Source organism: Acomys minous (genome assembly GCF_964271855.1).
Source record: "Acomys minous genome assembly, chromosome: 12".
In the NCBI taxonomy this organism is placed as follows: domain Eukaryota; kingdom Metazoa; phylum Chordata; class Mammalia; order Rodentia; family Muridae; genus Acomys; species Acomys minous.
The window spans coordinates 13365587-13383345 of NC_140493.1; the positions used below are offsets into that span (position 1 = coordinate 13365587).

Here is a 17759-nt window from a genome sequence, read left to right on the forward strand (position 1 = left end):
TCCTGAGGAACTGTTTGCTTTCCTCTTCCATCTTGAGGCAATGTAGGAAGTTCAAATAGGTTTCCAGTGAGTATTAAAGGATACCACAGACAGAAGTGGCTGTGATGAAACTAAGACATCCTAAGCAGGTAGGGCCTGGGCCAAAACCAGCAAGGTGGGGTGGAATTCAGAAGGAATGGAGGGAGCCAGGCCTCCAAGGAGAGGGAAGCAGAAGGAATCTCACTTCAGAGATAATGTCCCAGGTCCACTCAGACCCACACAAAAAAGGGTTTCCTGCACAGTTCTGCCTCTTTTCCAGCACTCAGAGCGTGGTCTGTAACCAGGTCTTGGGGGGCAGAGTCAGAGTGAATGGATAGAGGACCCCCTTACTTCCCAGGGGAAAGGGTTGCAGCTCCTTGGCCTGAAACAGAGCAGTCCCCTCCGAAACTGTGAAGGTAGCGGTGACCTGGTGGTTGAGACAGTAAATGGTGCTGCCCAGCACAGTGCAGTGCAGTGGGGCAGGGTCAGGCAGTGGCAGGGAGGCGGCCCGGCTCCAGGAGCCTGTCACTGTGTTGTAGCGCATCACCGCAGCACCTACGCCCCGCAATAAGTCAAAGCGGTATAGGAAGCCCCCTAGTGCCACCATATCACTGGACCGTCGGTGGCTGGCGCTATAGGGACACTCATCCCATGAGTCCTTTACAGGGCTGTATCTGAGCAGGCGGTAAAAGAGGTGACCCCCTGTGACGTAGATATCTCCTCGGCAGACCACAGCCTCATGGGCCACCGGGAAGGTGCCCTCAGGGAGGGGTGCCCTCAAGGTCCAGGTGTCTGTGCGTGGGTCATAGCGCTCCATGCTGTACAGGCACTCACCACCAATGGCATAAAGCATTCCGTCCAGAGCCACCAGCTTGAGCTGGGCCCGGGCTTGCTGCATGGGCCGAACCTGGCTCCAAATGTTGGTCAGAGGGTTGTAGCAGAATACCTTGTTGGAGCAGACAGCCTTGGCACCAGAACCCCTGATGCCACCTGCCAGAAACAGGTAGTTATGCATAGTGCAGAGGCCACAGCCCCGGAGTGGGACCTCTTCTGGTACCTGAGTCAGGGGCCGCCACACATTCTCTTGTGGGTTGAACACGTGGAGGTGCGTGTGAAGATGCGAATGTTCAGACCTGACTGCAGGAGCCTCCTCACCAGGAGGGCCCCTCGTGAGCCCTGAGCGGCTCACCTGATAGAGGCTGGGCAGCACGAGGACTCCCAGCACTGTCTGGCCCTGGCAGGTCCGCAGGTTCAGGATGCGCTCCCTGTCAGCTCCACTCAGCTGACGGTAGAGATGTGGGTCTCCCAGAACGTGAAGCAGATTGTTGCTCATCAAGACATAGGTCTCCTGGGCTAAGGCCAGCTCACCATGCTTCTGGGCAAAAGCCAAAACCTCCAAGCAGCTGCCTAGGTCTAGCTTTGGAGGCCATGGTACCACTGTTGTGGTAGGCTCTGCAGCCTGTGAGCAGTACTTCTGGGGCCCCTCCACCACTCCCCAACTCCCGGGCTTCTGCAGAAAAACCATAAGCTTTTGGGTCTCTTTCTGCCTCTCTGTGAGGATTTCCCTGCCGCCTGCCGGTCTGGCTCCCTCCTTCAGCACCTGCCCCTGGGGCTGCTGGGGTACTTCCTGGGTAAGCATCTGTTCAGAGCTCTGAGCTATGCTACGTTTCCTCCGCGGCCGAGGCTGGGGGATGGGCTGAGCATCTTGCCTCGTTGTAGTAGTTGGTACAGGAGCAGGCTGTGCCCGTGCGGGCAACTGTGAGGCAGCCGCAGGCTCTGCAACTGGGGGCAGCAAGCCTAGACTTTTCTGCATGGTTCCATCTCCTCTAGGGTCTAGGGTCAAAGGCTCATTAGTCTCCAAGCTCACTGCCTCTGTTTCACATCTAGCCTCCCCTAAGCTCCCTGAATCTGCTGGTGTGACTAACCCTGATGATAGTCTGGGTTTGTCCTGAAGGCTGGAGATGGCTCCTTCAGAGGCTGGCCCTGGCTGTCTATCTTCAGAGTATGTGAACGTGCTGGGCCCTGCAGGACTCTGGGGATCTGCCCTTGGGATACTGTCTTGGGCCTTTTCTTGCCTAGGGAACGGGTGGTTCCTAAGAACCATGGTAATAAGATTACCCCAGCTATTTGAGACTCGTCCTTCCTGGGAGCTCTTGGACAGGCCTGCACTCGACTCCCTAGACAGAGGCTTTGGCTCACTGCCTACTGCAGGATCTTGGGCTGCAACGAGGGCAGAGGCTGGAGTTGGGGGTGATGTTGGGGTTGGTGGAGTTGGTGTTGAGATTAGGGTTAAGGCTGTATCTAGGGCTGGGCAGGGCGGTGATGTTAGAGACGGGGTTGCTGTCGAAATTGGGGTTAGGGCTGTAACAGGGGCTGGGGTTAAGGCTGAGGCTGAGGTTAAGGTTGGGGGTGATACTGAAGGTGGTTCTAGGATTGCTACTGGCCCTGAGGTTGAGGCTCCCGCTGAGGCTAAAGTTGGGGTTGGAAAGGGTCCTGGCCCTGCTCTGAGACTGTCACCACCAGAAGGACCCTGGCTAACTTCCAGGGGCAAACTGTTTAAAGGAGCAGAGGTAGAGACTGTGTGTAGGAGCCCAGGGACGGGATGCTCTGCCACAGCAGAGGATGGAGCCAGCTCAGTGTCCCGGCTCAGAGGGGAGGCTGGAAAACTGTGGGAGGGAGTGCAGCTCTGGGCTGCAGCTGGACTGCCAGCAATGGGCTCACTTGCCTTGTCTTGGCATGACCCTCTCCCTTTGCCAGTGAGGTGGCCAGCTCCTAGTTTCTCTGTCTTGCTCTGGCCAGCAGCTTGGTCCACTTCACAAGCCTCAGGGCGCAGCTCTTCTGGCAGGGCACCTTGTGACGGACTGAAGTTGCTGGTGACAACAGCTGCCCCACTCTCTCTGGCCCAGGTTACCTCACTAGCCAGGATCCTCTGAGTCTCCCCAGGGGCAGGGCATCCAGTCTCCGTGCTGTCACCGCCCTTAGCCCCTGAGCGTGCAGTGCTGGTGGGAGCGAGCCGAAGGCTGCTCCTCCCACGCACGTCCTGGAAAGGGTCCGCCTGAGGCCTACTGACTACAGCATCAGCTGGGCCCATCTCCTGAGGAATCTCGCTCCCCCTGTCTGAGTGGAGAGATGAGGGACCTGTAAGGGAACTGCCGGTGAGGATGTCTTGGGTGGCTGCGGCTGCCATATCCACAGCATCCCACACACTCACCACAGTGCCCAGGCGGAGGGGGTCCGGCTTTAGAGGTCGGTAGGGTCTGTCTCCTGAGCTGGCACCAGGCCTCCGTCGCCGCCGATGCAAGCTGCCTAGGCCTCTCCCCAGGGGGCCAGAAGGCCCCACAGCCAGGTGCCAGGGGCTGGTGTCCTGTTGCTCCATACGGATGGGGCCCTGTCGAGCTGTCCCCTTACCACACGTGCCAGTTACCTCCGCCTGGATCTCTGTTTTGCTGTCAGGGCTTCGAGGAGTAAAGTGAATAGTGATGGGGACAGGGATATCCCTTGCTTTGTGGTGGCGCAGGAAAGATGTTTCTGGCCTGGGTGGCTCCTTTCTCTTCTTTCCCAGGGATGCTGGAGTGGTCCCTCTATTGGCCACCTCTTCGGGTGTCTTGAGTGGAAGCCGGGTCTCTGAGGTCTTACTTCCGCCTATTGATGGCTCTAGGTCCTGGCCACTAGCTGTAGCAGGTCTCCTCTGGCCACCTCCAGCAACTTCTGATTTCTCCTGTCCTTTGCTCTGCCCGTCACTGGCATCACTGGCCTTGGACTTTGGGTGCAGGGCCTGCCTGCCTCCTCCCACCTGAGCAAGTTGCACGCCTGGAGTTGTAGCTGCTGATCCTTGTGTCTCCTGGTCCGGCGTGGAGCCAAACCATTGCAAAGCCAGTGCTATGGTGGCTACCACTGCTAGTGCCAACAAGGTGAGTATGGCTCCATCCCAATCGTCATCTCCATCACCATCCCAGCCCCAGAGGGGACCACCAACCTCTAGAGCGCCCTGGAGCATGGCGAGGCTTGCAGATCTACTGTGAAGAGCCGGCTCTGGCTGGCAGCTATGCGTGCCCCACACCCAGCTTGAGCTGTGCTGGATGTGCAGATGACATTGCAAGCAGTCCGCCTAGGACAGCCCTGTTAAGGTGGACTGATTCTCCAGGCCCCTACGGGATACCTGCCTGCATTCAAGTTAGGCCGTATCAAGAGAGGCTGTGGTTTACAGCAGCCTGCCCTGTTGTGTATATCCCCCATCCCAGCTCCTACCTCTGTCTTCTTTGCTCAGGGTCCTGGGAACAAACAGCAGTGTTTCTGGACATTCTACAAACATCTCATCCCATTGTCTTCTGCCTTAAAGACCCTCAGACCTGCCCCCCCCCACCAGTTCACCCTAAACCCCATAGGCTGAACAGGAGCTCTGGTAAGGAAGGGTTACCAGGCAGGGAGATGCTAATCTTGAGTCTCAGCAACATGATGCAGCCCTGATGAAATTACCAGAAACTGGAGAGGCCAATTCCACCACGGCCTTGAGGGAAGGGGGTGGGGGTGGTGATTTGGGTGGGCTCTCAGAATGAAAAGGTAGACCCTCAGATGAGGGTCATGTGAGTGACCATGTGGGTTTGGGACAGGTGAAGTTCCCACCCACCCACCCACCCCCCTCCTCCAGCAGCTACCAGACACTGCTCCAAGGAAATAAGTTTGCGAGTCAAGAGGGAAAAAATAAAGGTGAGAAAGAATGAAAGAAAACAAACAAACAACCCCTCAAACAGTCTATCTTCCTCTCCGTGGCCAGTTTTAATCCACTCCGGGAGCCTCCTGGCCTTCTTTCACCCTTTTGGCCTGCTCGGCTCTCATCCCAGTACCTCTCACAAGCTCAGGGCACAGCCTGCCTTTCCTGTGTCCGTCAGAAGCCCCTCTGGCTCAGGTGCTCTACCAGCCAAGCTCCTGGGTACCCTCTCACTCCTCCACCTTCCCCGCCTGAACCAAGTCCCACCCCATCCCACCCCACCCCACCCCCTCACCCACTTTATTCCCCACCGCCACCCCCAGGCTGGCTTGTGGATATCTCATTAGGCATAAGTACGTAGGTATTTATGGCAGGGGCCTTCTCAGTCTGCTCATCACTGAAATTCATTACTGAGAAAAAAAAAATCTTTCTGTTTTGTTTTGTTCTGTTTTTCTAGACAGGGTCTCTCTGTGTTAGCCTTGGCTGTTCTGGGCTGGCTGGGTAGACCAGGCTGGCCTTGAACTCACAGAGATCTGCCTGCCTCTACCTTCGTGAGTGCTAGGAATGCAGACGTGCTCCACCCCGCCCTGCCTCAGGAGGGAGTCTTAACACATTTACCAGGTAGGACCCAGACTCAGAAAAAGAGACCGGAGTCCCAGTATAAAAGCTCTGCCGACAAGAAAAGAACGTTTTCCTCTGAAAGACAACGGACCCAAGGTCTCCTTGACTCAGACATCAAGGAGGTGCCAAGAGTGTCCCTGGCACCTCGCCTGGCCTCTGCTGAGCCTCAAGTATCTCATCTGGCCTGGTCCCATCCCGGCTTCCCATCAGAACTATTAAGTGACATCGAGAGGATGGGGCGAGCCCCACACCTTAAGGTGGACTTCAACTAGCAGAGGACTTCCTTGCCTTTACTCTCTGTCCCCGTCTCAGGCTCTGTCTGCTTCTGTGGTTAAGTTTAGAGACCCAGGACCTTCAATAGATAAGAGTTGATGCTTCTCTTATACCTCCTTTATGGGCTAGCCGGTGCTTGGTTAGCTCCACGCGGCTTCTGAAGATCAGGCCAGTTAGAGTGAGGAGGGTCACAGGGGAGCCACAGAGGGCAGCGTGAGTGCAGGAATCAACACCAACAAACCCACAAGGAATGATGGCCAGGGCGGGGAGGCCTCATGAGATGAGCAGGGCATGCTTAGTCCTATCAAAAAGGAAGACGGAGGGCAAAACTTAGTTGCGTCTAGATCAGTGGCTCTCAGCCTTCCTGATGCTGCCTGCGATGCTTTAGTACAGTTCCTCACGCTGTGCTGACCCCCAGCCATAAAACTATTTCATCGCTGTTTCAGGACCGTTACGTAAATACCTGATATGCAGGATATCTGATGTGCAACCCCCTAAGTGGGTCGCGACTCAGAGGATGAGAACAGCTAGTATAGCGACACTGTGAAGCTGGAGAGAGAGCTGAGCCAGCGGTGAAGAGACACTGCAGGGCGGGGAAGGTGTCTGAGGCTGTGGCTGTGCTCACACACACACACACACACACACACACACACACACACACGCCAAAGGACAGCCACTTCCACACATCCCTTCCCAGAGGAAGTTAAGAAGAAGTAGCACTTGCTAGAAAGGTTACAAAGAATGAACCACACAACTGGCCTATGTTGACTTTAAAAGCACAGACGGCATGAATATTATCAAAGAAAACTGAGAAAGGGGGGCCTAGGAGGATCTGATGAGCAATGGCGACCTCGCCTCCCCCCCATCTCCATGAGAGAAGTGGGGAATATCTGCTTGCATGTGTAAAGTTGGTTCCTCCAGAGACGGCACAGCACAGCACGTACATTACATCAGCTGTGGAGCTAAATACAAAAGAACCGCCAAAACATAAGCTATGCGGACTATCAATCAAAGCTCATCATACATAAGCTTTCTCTATTACTGAAATTTTTAAAAAATGAAAGTACCTATAATCAAAACATCATGTTGTGATATTTATAAGCCCATCCCTAGAATAATTTCAATGCTTAGAAAATATTAACCTCTGCCGCTGGGCAGCGGTAGCGCATGCCTTTAATCCCAGCAACTTGGGAGGCAGAGGCAGGTGGATCTCCGTGAGTTCGAGGCCAGCCTGGACTACAGAGGGAGTTCCAGGACAGCTAGAGCTGTTATACAGAGAAACCCTGTCTCGAAAAACAAAAACAAAAACAAAAAAATATTAGCCTCTGCCAAGTGTGATGGTGCATGTCTTTAATCTCAGGACTCAGGAGGGAGAGGCAGGGGAATCTATGAATTTTTGGCTAGTCTGGGCCACATAGTGAGCTCAAGGACAGCCAAGGCTATATAGTAAGACCCTGGTCTAAAACAAACAAACAAACAAAAAACAAAAACAAAAACAAACCCAGTAAATGCAAAGAAATACTCAAGATCTATCACAACAAAAATTAATGAAATAGAAGTATAAAAAAACAAGCTGGAGAGATTCAGCAGTTAAAAGCACAGGCTTGCAGAGGACCTGGGTTCAACTCCCAGCACACATGCACAGGCTCCTAACTATCTGTAACTACTAACTCCAGGCCCAGAAGATGCACTGCCTTCTTCTGGCCTGCTCAGGTACTGCAGGCAGAGATGGTGCACAGACATACAGGCAGGCAAAACATGCATTTATTTAAAAAGAAAGGTAAAAATAACACAAATGATCAACAAAACAGTTAGCTCTTCAAAACAATATCAAGAAACCATTAGCCAAACTAAACAAGATAAAAGACAGGCTAGGCAGGCAGCACACAACTTTAATCCCAGCACTTGGGGGCAGATGATGGTTCTCTGAGTGCTCAAGGCCCACCTGGTCTACACAGTGAGTTTCAGGACAGCCAGAACCACATAGTGAGACCCTGTCTCTAGGGAGAAAGAAGTAAAAAAAGAAAAGAAAAAAGACCTAAATTATTCCCACCACTTGGGAAGCAGAGGCCATCTTGGTCTTCAGAGTGAGTTCCAGAACAGCCAGGGCTACACAAAGAAACTCTGTCTCTGAAAACCAAACCAAAAAAAAAATTTATTTTACATAAATTAATGTAATAAAAACATAAGTAACATCCTCAAAGTCAGAAATCACATGGCCATCTCAATAGAAAAGGCTTTGACAAAATCTAATATTCTTTTATGATAAAAAAAAAAAAAAAACCTGAAGAAGCCGGGCGTGGTGGCACACACCTTTAATTTCAGCACTCAGAAGGCAGAGGCAGGCAGCTCACTGTGAGTTCAATGCCAGCCTGGTCTACAAGGTCAGTCCAGGACAGCCAAGGCTACACAGAGAAACCCTGCCTCGAAAAACCAAAAAACCAAAATCCTTGAAGAAAATAGGAACGGGCTGGAGAGATGGCTCAGTGGATAAGAGCCCTGACTGCTCTTCCAGAGGTCTGGACTTCAATTCCCAGCAGCCACATGGTGGCTCACAACCATCTGTAATGTGATCTGATGCCCTCTTCTGGCCTGCAGATATACATGTAGGCAGAGCTCTGTATACATAATAAGAAATAGATAAATCTTAAAAAAAAAAAAAAAAAAAGAAAAGAAAATAGGAACAGAAAACCCTGTCTCAAAGAGAGAGAGAGAGGAAGAAGAAGAAGAAAAAGAAGATGAAGAAGAAGAAGAAGAAGAAGAAGAAGAAGAAGAAGAAGAAGAAAAAGAAGAAGAAGAAAGAGGAAGAAGAGAGAAAGAAAAAAAGAAAATAGGACTGGAAGAATATTTTAACATAGTATCTTAACATAACATAATAAAGACTATGTGTGACTGGCCTACAGCCAATATCATACTAAAGAGAAAAAGCTTAAGAACATTTTCACTAAAAACCAGGAGCAAGGCAGAATGACTTTCTCCACCTTTATTCAACATATTTCTTGAAATCTTAGCTACAGCAATAAAACAAAAGAAAATACCAATAGACACAAGTAGGACTAGAAGACAAACCACCCTTGTTTGGAGATACTATGCATAAAAGACTTTAAAGACTCATTCCGTAGATTAGGCTCTCCCGGAGAACTGACCTGCCTCTGCTGAGTACAGGGACAGGTGCCGCTGCACCTGGCCTGGTATCTAAGTTTCTGTTGGCTATCACTTTCACCTTTACCAAGCTCACTGAAATGCCATCTTTTTACAAATAGATATATATATCAGAATATATATATATATATAATCTTTGATGCATTCTTTTGTGTTTATTGAGACAGGATCTCACTATGCATCACAGGTTGGCCTTGAATTTGAGATCCTCCTGCCCCAGCTCTGAGTGCTGGAACTACCTGCTTACTCCAAAGTTTCCTTATTTTTAAAAATCTTTTGCTGCTGTTGTTGCTTGCAAAATGAACTCTAAATGTCATTAAGATTTTCACCGGGCGTGGTGTTGCACGCCTTTAATCCCAGCACTTGGGAGGCAGAGGCAGGCGGATCTCTACAAAGTGAGTCCAGGATAGCCAGGGCTATATGGAGAAACCCTATCTCCAAAAACAAAACAAAACAAAACAAAAAAGATTTTCATTAGCACTGAGGTTATCTTAGAGCTGTACATCTTTCTCTACTTTAGATGCATTCTAATACAGTTTTCCTCTGAAATATTTTATATCATTTGTGACTCAAGAGCTGAGTTTCCTTTTGAGTCCAAAATTTTTAAAGTTTACTTTTAAAAAAAAAACTTCATTGAGAATTTGTATTGGCGTGTGATCCAGTCGTACATTGCAGTCTCTCTATTATATTTATATTATTTTATGACCCAAAATATTAGTTTTGCAAATGTTTCATGGGCTTACATAAATGCATAGTTAAATTGAGCTTTCTGTATTCTTCCTTTATTCTGAAGCTTGCTTGTTTGTTTGTTTGTTTGTTTGTTTGTCTGCAGATCTGTCTCATTCTGGAACCAGTGCGTTGGTCTGTGACCCAGCCTAATGCCCAGCCAGCACACAGCCTCGGCAGTGGCAGGCTGAAGGCCCTGGAGGGTGGGGTCAGGCCCTTGGTCTGGTTGCCAGGAAGCAAGATGGGACATAATGGGGGTCTGAGAGTTTTTGACGAGAGGGTTGTCACGCTCCCCAGCTTTGCTTTCCCAAGAGGGTAGCCACAACAGCAGGTCAGTGCATCTCCTGGCCTTCCCTCCAAGCACCCTGTGCCCCTTTAAGGACCTTCCCAGCATCTCTAAAATCCCTCTCTCACGCAGAAACTCCACTTTGCAATGTCTGGGTCCGAACTTGGCCCGAACTTAAACATTTGTACTGAAACCCCTGGGATAGAAGTCCATAGATGACTTTGAAGCTCGTTTCTGCCCCAGTGCACCCGCCACCCATCCTGGGAAACTATTGTTTGTTTTCCCGGTGCCCTGGGATACGTGCTAGGCTTTGCACTCGGTCGTACTGGTCCCGAGTGGAGCTGGAGAAGTGTGTCTCCTAAGAATTCTGCCCACAGGTGCAGCAAAGCCATAGGCGCCCCCCGCCTGCGTCATGGGCTCAGAAGTCTGGGTCGGCACTTGGCGCCCACATCGGCCCCGAGGCCCCATCGCGGCGCTCCACAGAGGCCCGGGGCCCAAATACAAGCTGCCACCGAACACCGGTAGCAAGGGCGGGTGTCTGGGAGGAAGGGGGGAAGGTGGTACTGTGGGCGGTCTACACTGCTGCCTGAAACCCAGGCACAGTTGTGCTTGGGGCAAAAGGGGAGGCCAAAAGATGAAGGGTGTGTTCTGGGCCTGCCTTGATGAAATGGGGGAGGGAAAGGAGATGACAGCCTCTGGGCACTGCGGGAGGTGACGCGGGGACACTCCGCAGGTTACATCTTGCACGACCCGTCTCGGCCGCGCGCCCCCGCCTTCACCTTCGGCTCCCGCCTGCCCCTGAAGCATACATCCTACGGGCCCGGGCCGAGCCACCTGGTGCCTGCCCGCATGACAGTCCGCGGCATGGAAGGCGCCCCGGCTTTCTCCATCTATGGTCGCCTAAGCCACACGGCGCCCTTCCGCACTCCGGGACCGGGTCAGCACCCTGGGGCCCGGGTCTCCCCAACATGGAACTGTCTCCAAGAACGCCCATTAGGAAATTCCCCCGCCCAGAATGCCGGGAACCTCCTACCCATACCCAGAATCCCTAACCCCACTGTGGCTCCAATTTCTCCTTAGTGCCAAGACCCCAGGCTAAACTCCCCATACCTCACCCACCCCCACCCCCCCCAGTTCTGGCCCACACTCTTTGTCCATCCCATAGGCAGGTATTTCCCAGAACGTGCGGGAAACATGACGCACCCCTCCGCTCCTCGGCATACCATGGCTTCCCGAAACTGGGGCATCCTCTCGAAGCAACAAACCCCAGGTGAGGCCAGAAGGGCTGGTTCAACACTAGGGACCTTCCCGCACCCCATCCGGAAGTCTGCCATAAAAGCAAGGAGACCGGTACAAGTGCCTTCTTGTTGGCTGCTCCTTAGGCCCTGCGTCCTACACTGTGCCTTCGCTCTTGGGCCCACGTGTCATAGGCAAAGTCTCAGCCCCAAATTACTCGTTCTATGGCCGCAGCACTGTGGGCAGCTGCTTCGAGGACCTCAGCAAGGTGGGCAAAGGGCTGGCTGACAGCTGAACGTCTCTAGTAATCAAGAGGGTCAGTGGAAAGCCCCCGTGGTGGCACACGCCCTTAATCCCAGCGGCGCTTGGGAGGCAGAGGCAGGCAGATCTCTGTGAGTTCGAGGCCAGCCTGGTCTACAAAGTGAGTCTAGGCAAGGCTGTTATACAGAGAAACCCTGTCTCGAACCCTCCCCCCCCCCCCAAAAAAAAGGGGGACCAGTGGAGAGTTTGGAGTGGTGAAGAACTCCAGGCATCTCACCACTCGTCAAACTGAAGCAGAAGTTCAAAGCCAGCCTGGGGTGTATAGTGATATTTGGGAGGGGGAGGGGAAAGGGAGAGGGAGGGGGAGCGAGAGGGAGACAGGGCCTGCCAGCAGTTCACACGGGACAATGGTGATGGGAGCCAGCACCCCTCTTGTCCTCCTAGACCCCAGGCCCCTGTGCCTACCACGTTGTGAACCCTGGGATCTACAAGCCTCGAGCCCCGCAGTTCACGATGTTGGCGCGGACTTCGCCACCCCAAGACAGCACACCGAAGCCAGGACCTGCATCCTACAGCGTGGACAAGGTGGTGTGGAGTCCAGGAGGGTCAAGGCGCAGGGGATGAGGGTCTGAGGTCTAAGGCATGGGTCAGAGTCCCCGGGGAACAGGCACCCCTGTAGGAAGCCGAACGCTGGCTTGGTAAGGTCAGCTGCGTCTCCTGGGCCCGCAGCACCGGAAGCCTCGTGGCTGGACCTTCGGGATCAGGCATTCAGACTACCTGGCCCCCATGATAGCCCACGTGGACGACTGACGCCAGCAAGGCGGGCACTGGCCCTCGGTTGTTTGCTTAAAAGCTTTTCAAGCCAGAGTTGTGTGTGTCTTTCTTTCTGCGTGGTGGGCAAGGGGGGATAGGACGTGGCCATCGATGGTGTCTGAACTTAGAGATCAGGCAGGCAGGGCAGCGGTGCTCAGGACCCATTCGTACCAAGACCCCAGGGAACCAGCAGAGTGAAGGCCAGTCTGGAGCGCCATAATCTGACCCTTAAGGTCCCGGGAACATCAATTGGCCACAAGGCAGCCGATAGGGAGCCGCTACTAAAGCGGTGATTGGCCCTACCTTGACAAGTGCCGCCTACTGGGACCGCCCTGTGAGTTGTCCCTGAACTACCTGTTGGCCACCAGTCTCTTCTGCACCTACCTCCACACCAGGCTGTGGGATACAAGGCTGGAACCGGGCCAGATCCAAAAAACTGGTAAAGGCCCCTGGACTGAATAGGTAGTGGAGTGGGATCAAGTTGTGAGGTCGAAGCCAGACAGAGGGGTGGGGGTGGGGGTGGGGGGTTGGTGTTGAGAAAGACGTGGGACAGCGATGGACATCATAGACACATATAAGAGCAAGGTTCAGACAAGTGAGCATGGCTTCAGGGATATGGGTGAAAGGGGAGGTTCCACCAGCCTCTTAATATCCCCTGCAGGTTGGAGCAATGGCAGCTCCTGGGACATCACCTCCCTCAGCCCCAGAGGCAGCTGGTGCCGACTCAGGGGGAGGGAGTGGGGGGGCCAGGCAGCTGCCTGAGCTGATCCGGCTGAAACGAGATGGAGGGCATCTGAGCGAGGCAAATATCAGGGACTTCGTGCACGCTGTGATGGATGGAAGCGCACAGGACACACAAATTGGTGTGTGGGAAGCCCTAACTAGACCCTGATCCCTCACTCCCCAACTGCCCCATACGTACCGCAAGGATCCACAGTAACTCACCGCCATCACGGGCCCCAGGAAACTCATGCTTGCTCATATGCCGGTGCTAGGGGCCATGTTGATGGCCATTCGGCTGCAGGGCATGGACCTAGAGGAGACGTCTGTGCTGACTCGGGCCCTGGCAGAGTCTGGGCAGCAACTGGAGTGGCCCAAATCCTGGCACCAGCAGCTTGTGGATAAACACTCCACAGGAGGTGTGGGCGACAAAGTTAGCCTGGTTCTGGCACCTGCCCTGGCTGCATGTGGCTGCAAGGTTAGTGACCACCAACCTCTACACATCTCTGGCCCACTCACAGGCACCTCCCTACCCTCAAGCCAGGCTCAAAGCTCTCAAACCCAGGGCTGTCTCATTCCCCAATACCGACCAAATATTCCATGATGGAATAGAGAAGGGACCTCCTCCAAGAGCTGACAGGAAGAGCTGGTTCTTTTTTCTTGTTCCTCAGACTTGGGTCCCAGATAATGAGTACCAGTCCCTGCCTTACTTACAAATTACTCCCCACCAAGTACAATTTCTTTTCCTTTCCACCAATTTTAAACATTAACTGAAATATTACAACTGCTTTCGGGGGGGGGCTTCTTTTTAAGACAGGGTTTCTCTGTGTAGCCTTGGCTGTCTTGGACTCACTTTATAGACCAGCTGGCCTCGAACTCACAGCGATCCACCTGCCTCTGCCTCCCAAGTGCTGGGATTAAAGGCATGCACCACCACCAGCTGGCTTGCTTTTTTTTTTTTTTTTTTTTTTAAGTGATTTCAGCTGATGTTCTTACTGGAGGAAAGATGACATGGGGAAAAGGGGAGGTGTACAGGGGCAGACAACATTCCTGTCCACCAGGTGCCAATGATCAGCGGACGCAGTCTTGGGCACACGGGGGGCACACTGGATAAGCTGGAGTCAATTCCTGGGTTCAGTGTCACCCAGAGCCCAGAGCAGGTACATGTGGGCCACTAATCGATCACTGATCAAGGTTGAGGGAGTCACTGGCCAGAATCACGGGATGATCAAGGGATAGGTTATTTATCTAGGTCACTAGTGAGAATGTTGACTATTCTAAAGGTCGCTGATTGTACAGAGGCCTGGAGTCATCCAGAGAACTTTGGTCAGGACCATTACTCGGGAATGGGTAGAAAACACTGTTTGAGCTGCTAAACATTAATGTGTCACTAACTAGCTGATCAGGATCCTTGGCATCAGTCACCGGAACCGGATTATTGACACCCCCTGGTCATGTTTGTAACTTTTGCTGGGTCACTGGTCAGGGCCAGTGAGAGGGGGAGTCCTTCCTCAGAGGTCACTGACAGTGTCTGAACAGATGCTGCTGATTCTTGAGGAAGTCGGCTGCTGCATTGTTGGCCAGAGTGAAAAGCTGGTTCCTGCTGATGGGATCCTGTACGCTGCCCGAGATGTGACAGCCACTGTGGACAGTGTACCACTCATCACAGGTGACCTGAGATGGGGTACCCTCGCTCACATGCAATCCACTAGACAGACTTTTTATCACTGAGGCAGCCCCTCCTTGTCCCCAGATACATACCTTGGGATAACATTTTTTCTTCTCCACAGCCTCAATCCTCAGTAAGAAGGCCGTGGAGGGACTGTCCACTTTGGTGGTGGATGTTAAGTTTGGGGGGGCTGCAGTCTTCCCAGACCAGGAGCAGGCCCGAGAGCTGGCAAAGACGTTGGTGAGCCCGTGCTAAGCCTGAGTGGCCTTTCTGTGAAGGGATGTCACCTCTGTCATACCCCTGCCTCTGCCCACTCGACTCTCCTGGTAGAACCAACTGGCAATCCCACTTTCCAGACTTCCTACCCTATCCAATTAAGGCTGTCTTGACTTTGGGTCTGGGTAAATTCTCCACAGAGCCCCTCCACTTAGGGTGAATGACAAGCCCACCCCACCACCACCACCTCTGAGGCCTGGCAGTGTTGGTTTCTGACCTCCACCCTAAGCCTTTACTGACATCCTAAGCCGGGTGCAGCAGGTATGGGATCTGATAACGCCGCTGGACATTGAGTAGTGTCTCCCCAGGTTACCGTGGGGGAGAGCCTGGGGCTGCGGGTCGCCACAGCCCTGACTGCCATGGATAACCCTCTGGGCCGCAGTGTGGGTCACACTCTGGAAGTGGAAGAAGCGTTGCTTTGCCTGGATGGTGCGGGGCCGCCGGATCTACGGGAACTGGTCGTTAGGCTAGGTGAGAGGGCTGGGGTTAGGACCACAGTATCTGTATGCCAGGAACTCAGCTTCTGAGCTCCACCCCGCCCGCCCGCCAACAGGGGGAGCCATCCTTTGGCTTAGCAAACAGGCGGAAACCCAAGACCAGGGCGCCGCCCGAGTGGCCGCGGCCTTAGATAACGGCTCTGCGCGGCGCCGCTTCCAGCTGATGCTTTCGGCGCAGGGCGTGGACCCACGCTTAGCCAGAGCGCTGTGCTCCGGGAGCCCCACGCAACGCCGACAGCTGCTACCGCACGCCCACGTGCAAGAAGAGCTGCTCGCACCTGCAGACGGTAAGACCGGATATCCTCGGCACCAGGCCCCACCCCACTTCCTCTCCGTCTCTTTCCGGGTCCTGGCACATGAGCCCGCCTTCTCCTTTTAGGCACTGTGGAGGGCGTTCTAGCGCTGCAGCTTGCCCGTGTGCTGCACGAGCTCGGAGCTGGACGCTCTCGAGCCGGGCAGCCGATCAGGCCTGGAGTGGGTGCTGAACTGTTGGTCGACGTGGGCCAGTGGCTGTACCGCGGTAAGCGCTGTCTGGAACCCGTAACCACTCCTACCCTTCAGGTCCTCCGCTGTGACCTAGGTAACCGCTTCCGTCGCCCTCACAGGGACCCCTTGGCTCCGCGTGCACCTGGACAGCCCTGCGCTCAGCAGCCAGCAGCGCTGCGCTCTACAGGGGGCGCTCGTATTGTCAGACCGAGCACCCTTCAAGGCCCCATCACCCTTCGCTGAGCTAGTCCTCCCATCGACCACCGCACAGCCTTAAAACTCGACCCCACCGCAGCCGGGTGGGTTCTGTAAGAGACCGGGGGTGGGGGCGGGACCACGACACAACTGACCTACGCGGTTTGTCTTTGCCGGTGCTGCGCACCATGGTGAGCTAGAGACCTGTTGGGGCCCAGAAAGGGGGATGTATTGGAAATATTTGCCAACACGCGCCCCCACTGTCTTCTCAGGTTGGTCCCAGCTCAGGGACAAATGGGTCGATGGTGCCCTGGGCATGCGCTGTCTCCTCTCCTCTGAGCCATCTCAGAGAAGAGCCAAGCTTGAGCCACACAGGACAATATAATTGAGCCCAGTAAGCTGTTGCTGGTGGCTCTAAATGGTAGTTGTAACCTTCCCTTGACAAAGCCCAGGGGCCCTTGCAGAAAACATGGAGTTGATAAGGCATGGGACGAGGGACTGCAGAGGCATGTGCCAACAAGTCTGCCCAGGAAGGTGTCAAGGCAGACAGCAGCTGGGTTGTGTGACTTTGGTGGCACTTGTTTTCTACTTAGCCCCAGATCACCCAGAAGTGACCCTTGAAGCCAGAAAGTATTTCTTTAAGGTCGTAAGCCAGAATATCAACATCCTCCCTTTAAAAAAGAGCATTTATTGTAAACAGACACATGCGTTGAAATGCCCAGGCAAAGCATATTCACAATGTTCCCAGGCATCCAGAGGGAAGGGAAGCCTGGCAGTTGGCGGGGTGAGGCTCACTGTGGACTTTGATGTTGCCTAGGCTGCAGCATAAGGTACAACAGTTCTGAGTTCAGATGAGCTAGTGCAGGCGGCTGGCTAACCTGCTTGAATGTGGGTGACAAGTTTCTCTAGCAGAGGCCCCAGGCACCTCATCTGGTCTTTTCTGACTTCTGGCACCTCTGTTCATTTCCAGGAGCTTCAGGTCCGTGATGCTACCATCTCTAGGGCCCAAAGCCTGGCCCAAGCTCTCTCACTTGAAGCCTAGAGTTCTTCTCAGGGTCACAGGAGGTGAAACTCAGTATGTAAAGTCCCGGCACTGGTCAGGGCAGGGCCAGCCCCGAGGCCCAGGGCTAAGAACTAGACTGCTGATCACTGCCCTGTTTGGGGCTGGGCTGGGCTGGGCCTGGCTGTCCGCAAGAGCTGAGAAGGAACAGTGGCGCCAACAGAAACGGACAGAGGCCCTGCGCCAGGCTGCTGTGGGCCAGGGTGACTTCAGCCTGCTGGACCACAAAGGCCGGCCTCGATGCAAAGCTGACTTCCGAGGCCAGTGGGTGCTGATGTACTTTGGGTTCACTCACTGCCCTGATATCTGCCCCGATGAACTGGAGAAGCTGGTGCAGGTGGTGCGGAAGCTGGAGGCAGAGCCTGGCCTGCCCCTGGTGCAGCCTGTCTTCATCACGGTGGACCCAGAAAGGGACGACGTGGCAGCCATGGCCCGGTATGTGCAGGACTTCCACCCCAGACTGCTGGGGCTGACTGGTTCTACAGAACAAGTGGCCCAGGCTAGTCGCAACTACCGGGTATATTACAGTGCTGGTCCCAAGGATGAAGACCAGGACTACATTGTGGACCACTCCATTGCCATCTACTTGCTCAACCCAGACGGTCTCTTCACTGACTACTATGGTCGGAGCAGGTCAGCAGAGCAGATTGTAGACAGTGTACGTCAGCACATAGCCGCCTTCCATAGCATCCTGCCCTGAACTATATATACTGCCTAGGCCCTGTCATTAAATGGATGTACTTAATCTGTGT

General features: G+C 53.7%; 4 protein-coding genes across 6 annotated transcripts; 3 read left to right on the forward strand and 1 right to left on the reverse strand.

Moving 5' to 3' along the window:
- Positions 1-301: 301 nt before the first annotated feature.
- On the reverse strand, positions 302-4015 carry KLHDC7B (kelch domain containing 7B; the record flags this gene model as incomplete). The annotated part of the gene is made up of 1 exon (XM_084802916.1): positions 302-4015. The coding sequence occupies one exon, from the start codon at positions 4013-4015 to the stop codon at positions 302-304; it is 3714 nt and encodes a 1237-aa protein (XP_084659042.1).
- Positions 4016-9755: 5740 nt separating this feature from the next.
- On the forward strand, positions 9756-12274 carry CIMAP1B (ciliary microtubule associated protein 1B). 2 transcript variants are annotated; one of them, XM_084802951.1, is made up of 7 exons: positions 9756-9839; positions 10172-10315; positions 10528-10731; positions 10960-11064; positions 11177-11298; positions 11736-11876; positions 12021-12176. In XM_084802951.1, the coding sequence occupies exons 2-7, from the start codon at positions 10207-10209 to the stop codon at positions 12099-12101; spliced, it is 762 nt and encodes a 253-aa protein (XP_084659077.1). In that variant the 5' UTR covers positions 9756-9839; positions 10172-10206; the 3' UTR covers positions 12102-12176. The 2 variants fall into 2 exon arrangements, with proteins under 2 accessions (XP_084659077.1, XP_084659078.1); XM_084802952.1 differs by lacking the exons at positions 9756-9839; positions 11177-11298 and having other exon boundaries at positions 10075-10315; positions 12021-12274.
- A 176-nt stretch (positions 12275-12450) lies between these two features.
- On the forward strand, positions 12451-17057 carry TYMP (thymidine phosphorylase; the record flags this gene model as incomplete). 2 transcript variants are annotated; one of them, XM_084802940.1, is made up of 10 exons in its annotated part: positions 12451-12543; positions 12766-12967; positions 13100-13302; positions 13886-13984; positions 14364-14493; positions 14615-14733; positions 15078-15240; positions 15323-15553; positions 15646-15786; positions 16918-17057. In XM_084802940.1, exons 2-10 carry the CDS (start codon positions 12775-12777, stop codon positions 16932-16934), a joined length of 1296 nt encoding a protein of 431 aa, XP_084659066.1. In that variant the 5' UTR covers positions 12451-12543; positions 12766-12774. The 2 variants fall into 2 exon arrangements, with proteins under 2 accessions (XP_084659066.1, XP_084659065.1); XM_084802939.1 differs by lacking the exon at positions 16918-17057 and adding an exon at positions 15872-16029 and having other exon boundaries at positions 12452-12543.
- Positions 16934-17752, forward strand: SCO2 (synthesis of cytochrome C oxidase 2; the record flags this gene model as incomplete). The annotated part of the gene is made up of 1 exon (XM_084802950.1): positions 16934-17752. The coding sequence occupies one exon, from the start codon at positions 16934-16936 to the stop codon at positions 17705-17707; it is 774 nt and encodes a 257-aa protein (XP_084659076.1). The 3' UTR covers positions 17708-17752.
- Positions 17753-17759: the final 7 nt, after the last annotated feature.

Bases quoted from the DNA above. Each gene is read 5' to 3' on its own strand.
- CIMAP1B (XM_084802951.1), top strand. From the start codon at position 10,207: ATGGGCTCAGAAGTCTGGGTCGGCACTTGGCGCCCACATCGGCCCCGA. The intron at 11,299-11,735 runs GTGGGCAAAGGG...TTGTCCTCCTAG, and splicing joins GCTTCGAGGACCTCAGCAAG to ACCCCAGGCCCCTGTGCCTA. The intron at 11,877-12,020 runs GTGGTGTGGAGT...CTGGGCCCGCAG, and splicing joins CATCCTACAGCGTGGACAAG to CACCGGAAGCCTCGTGGCTG.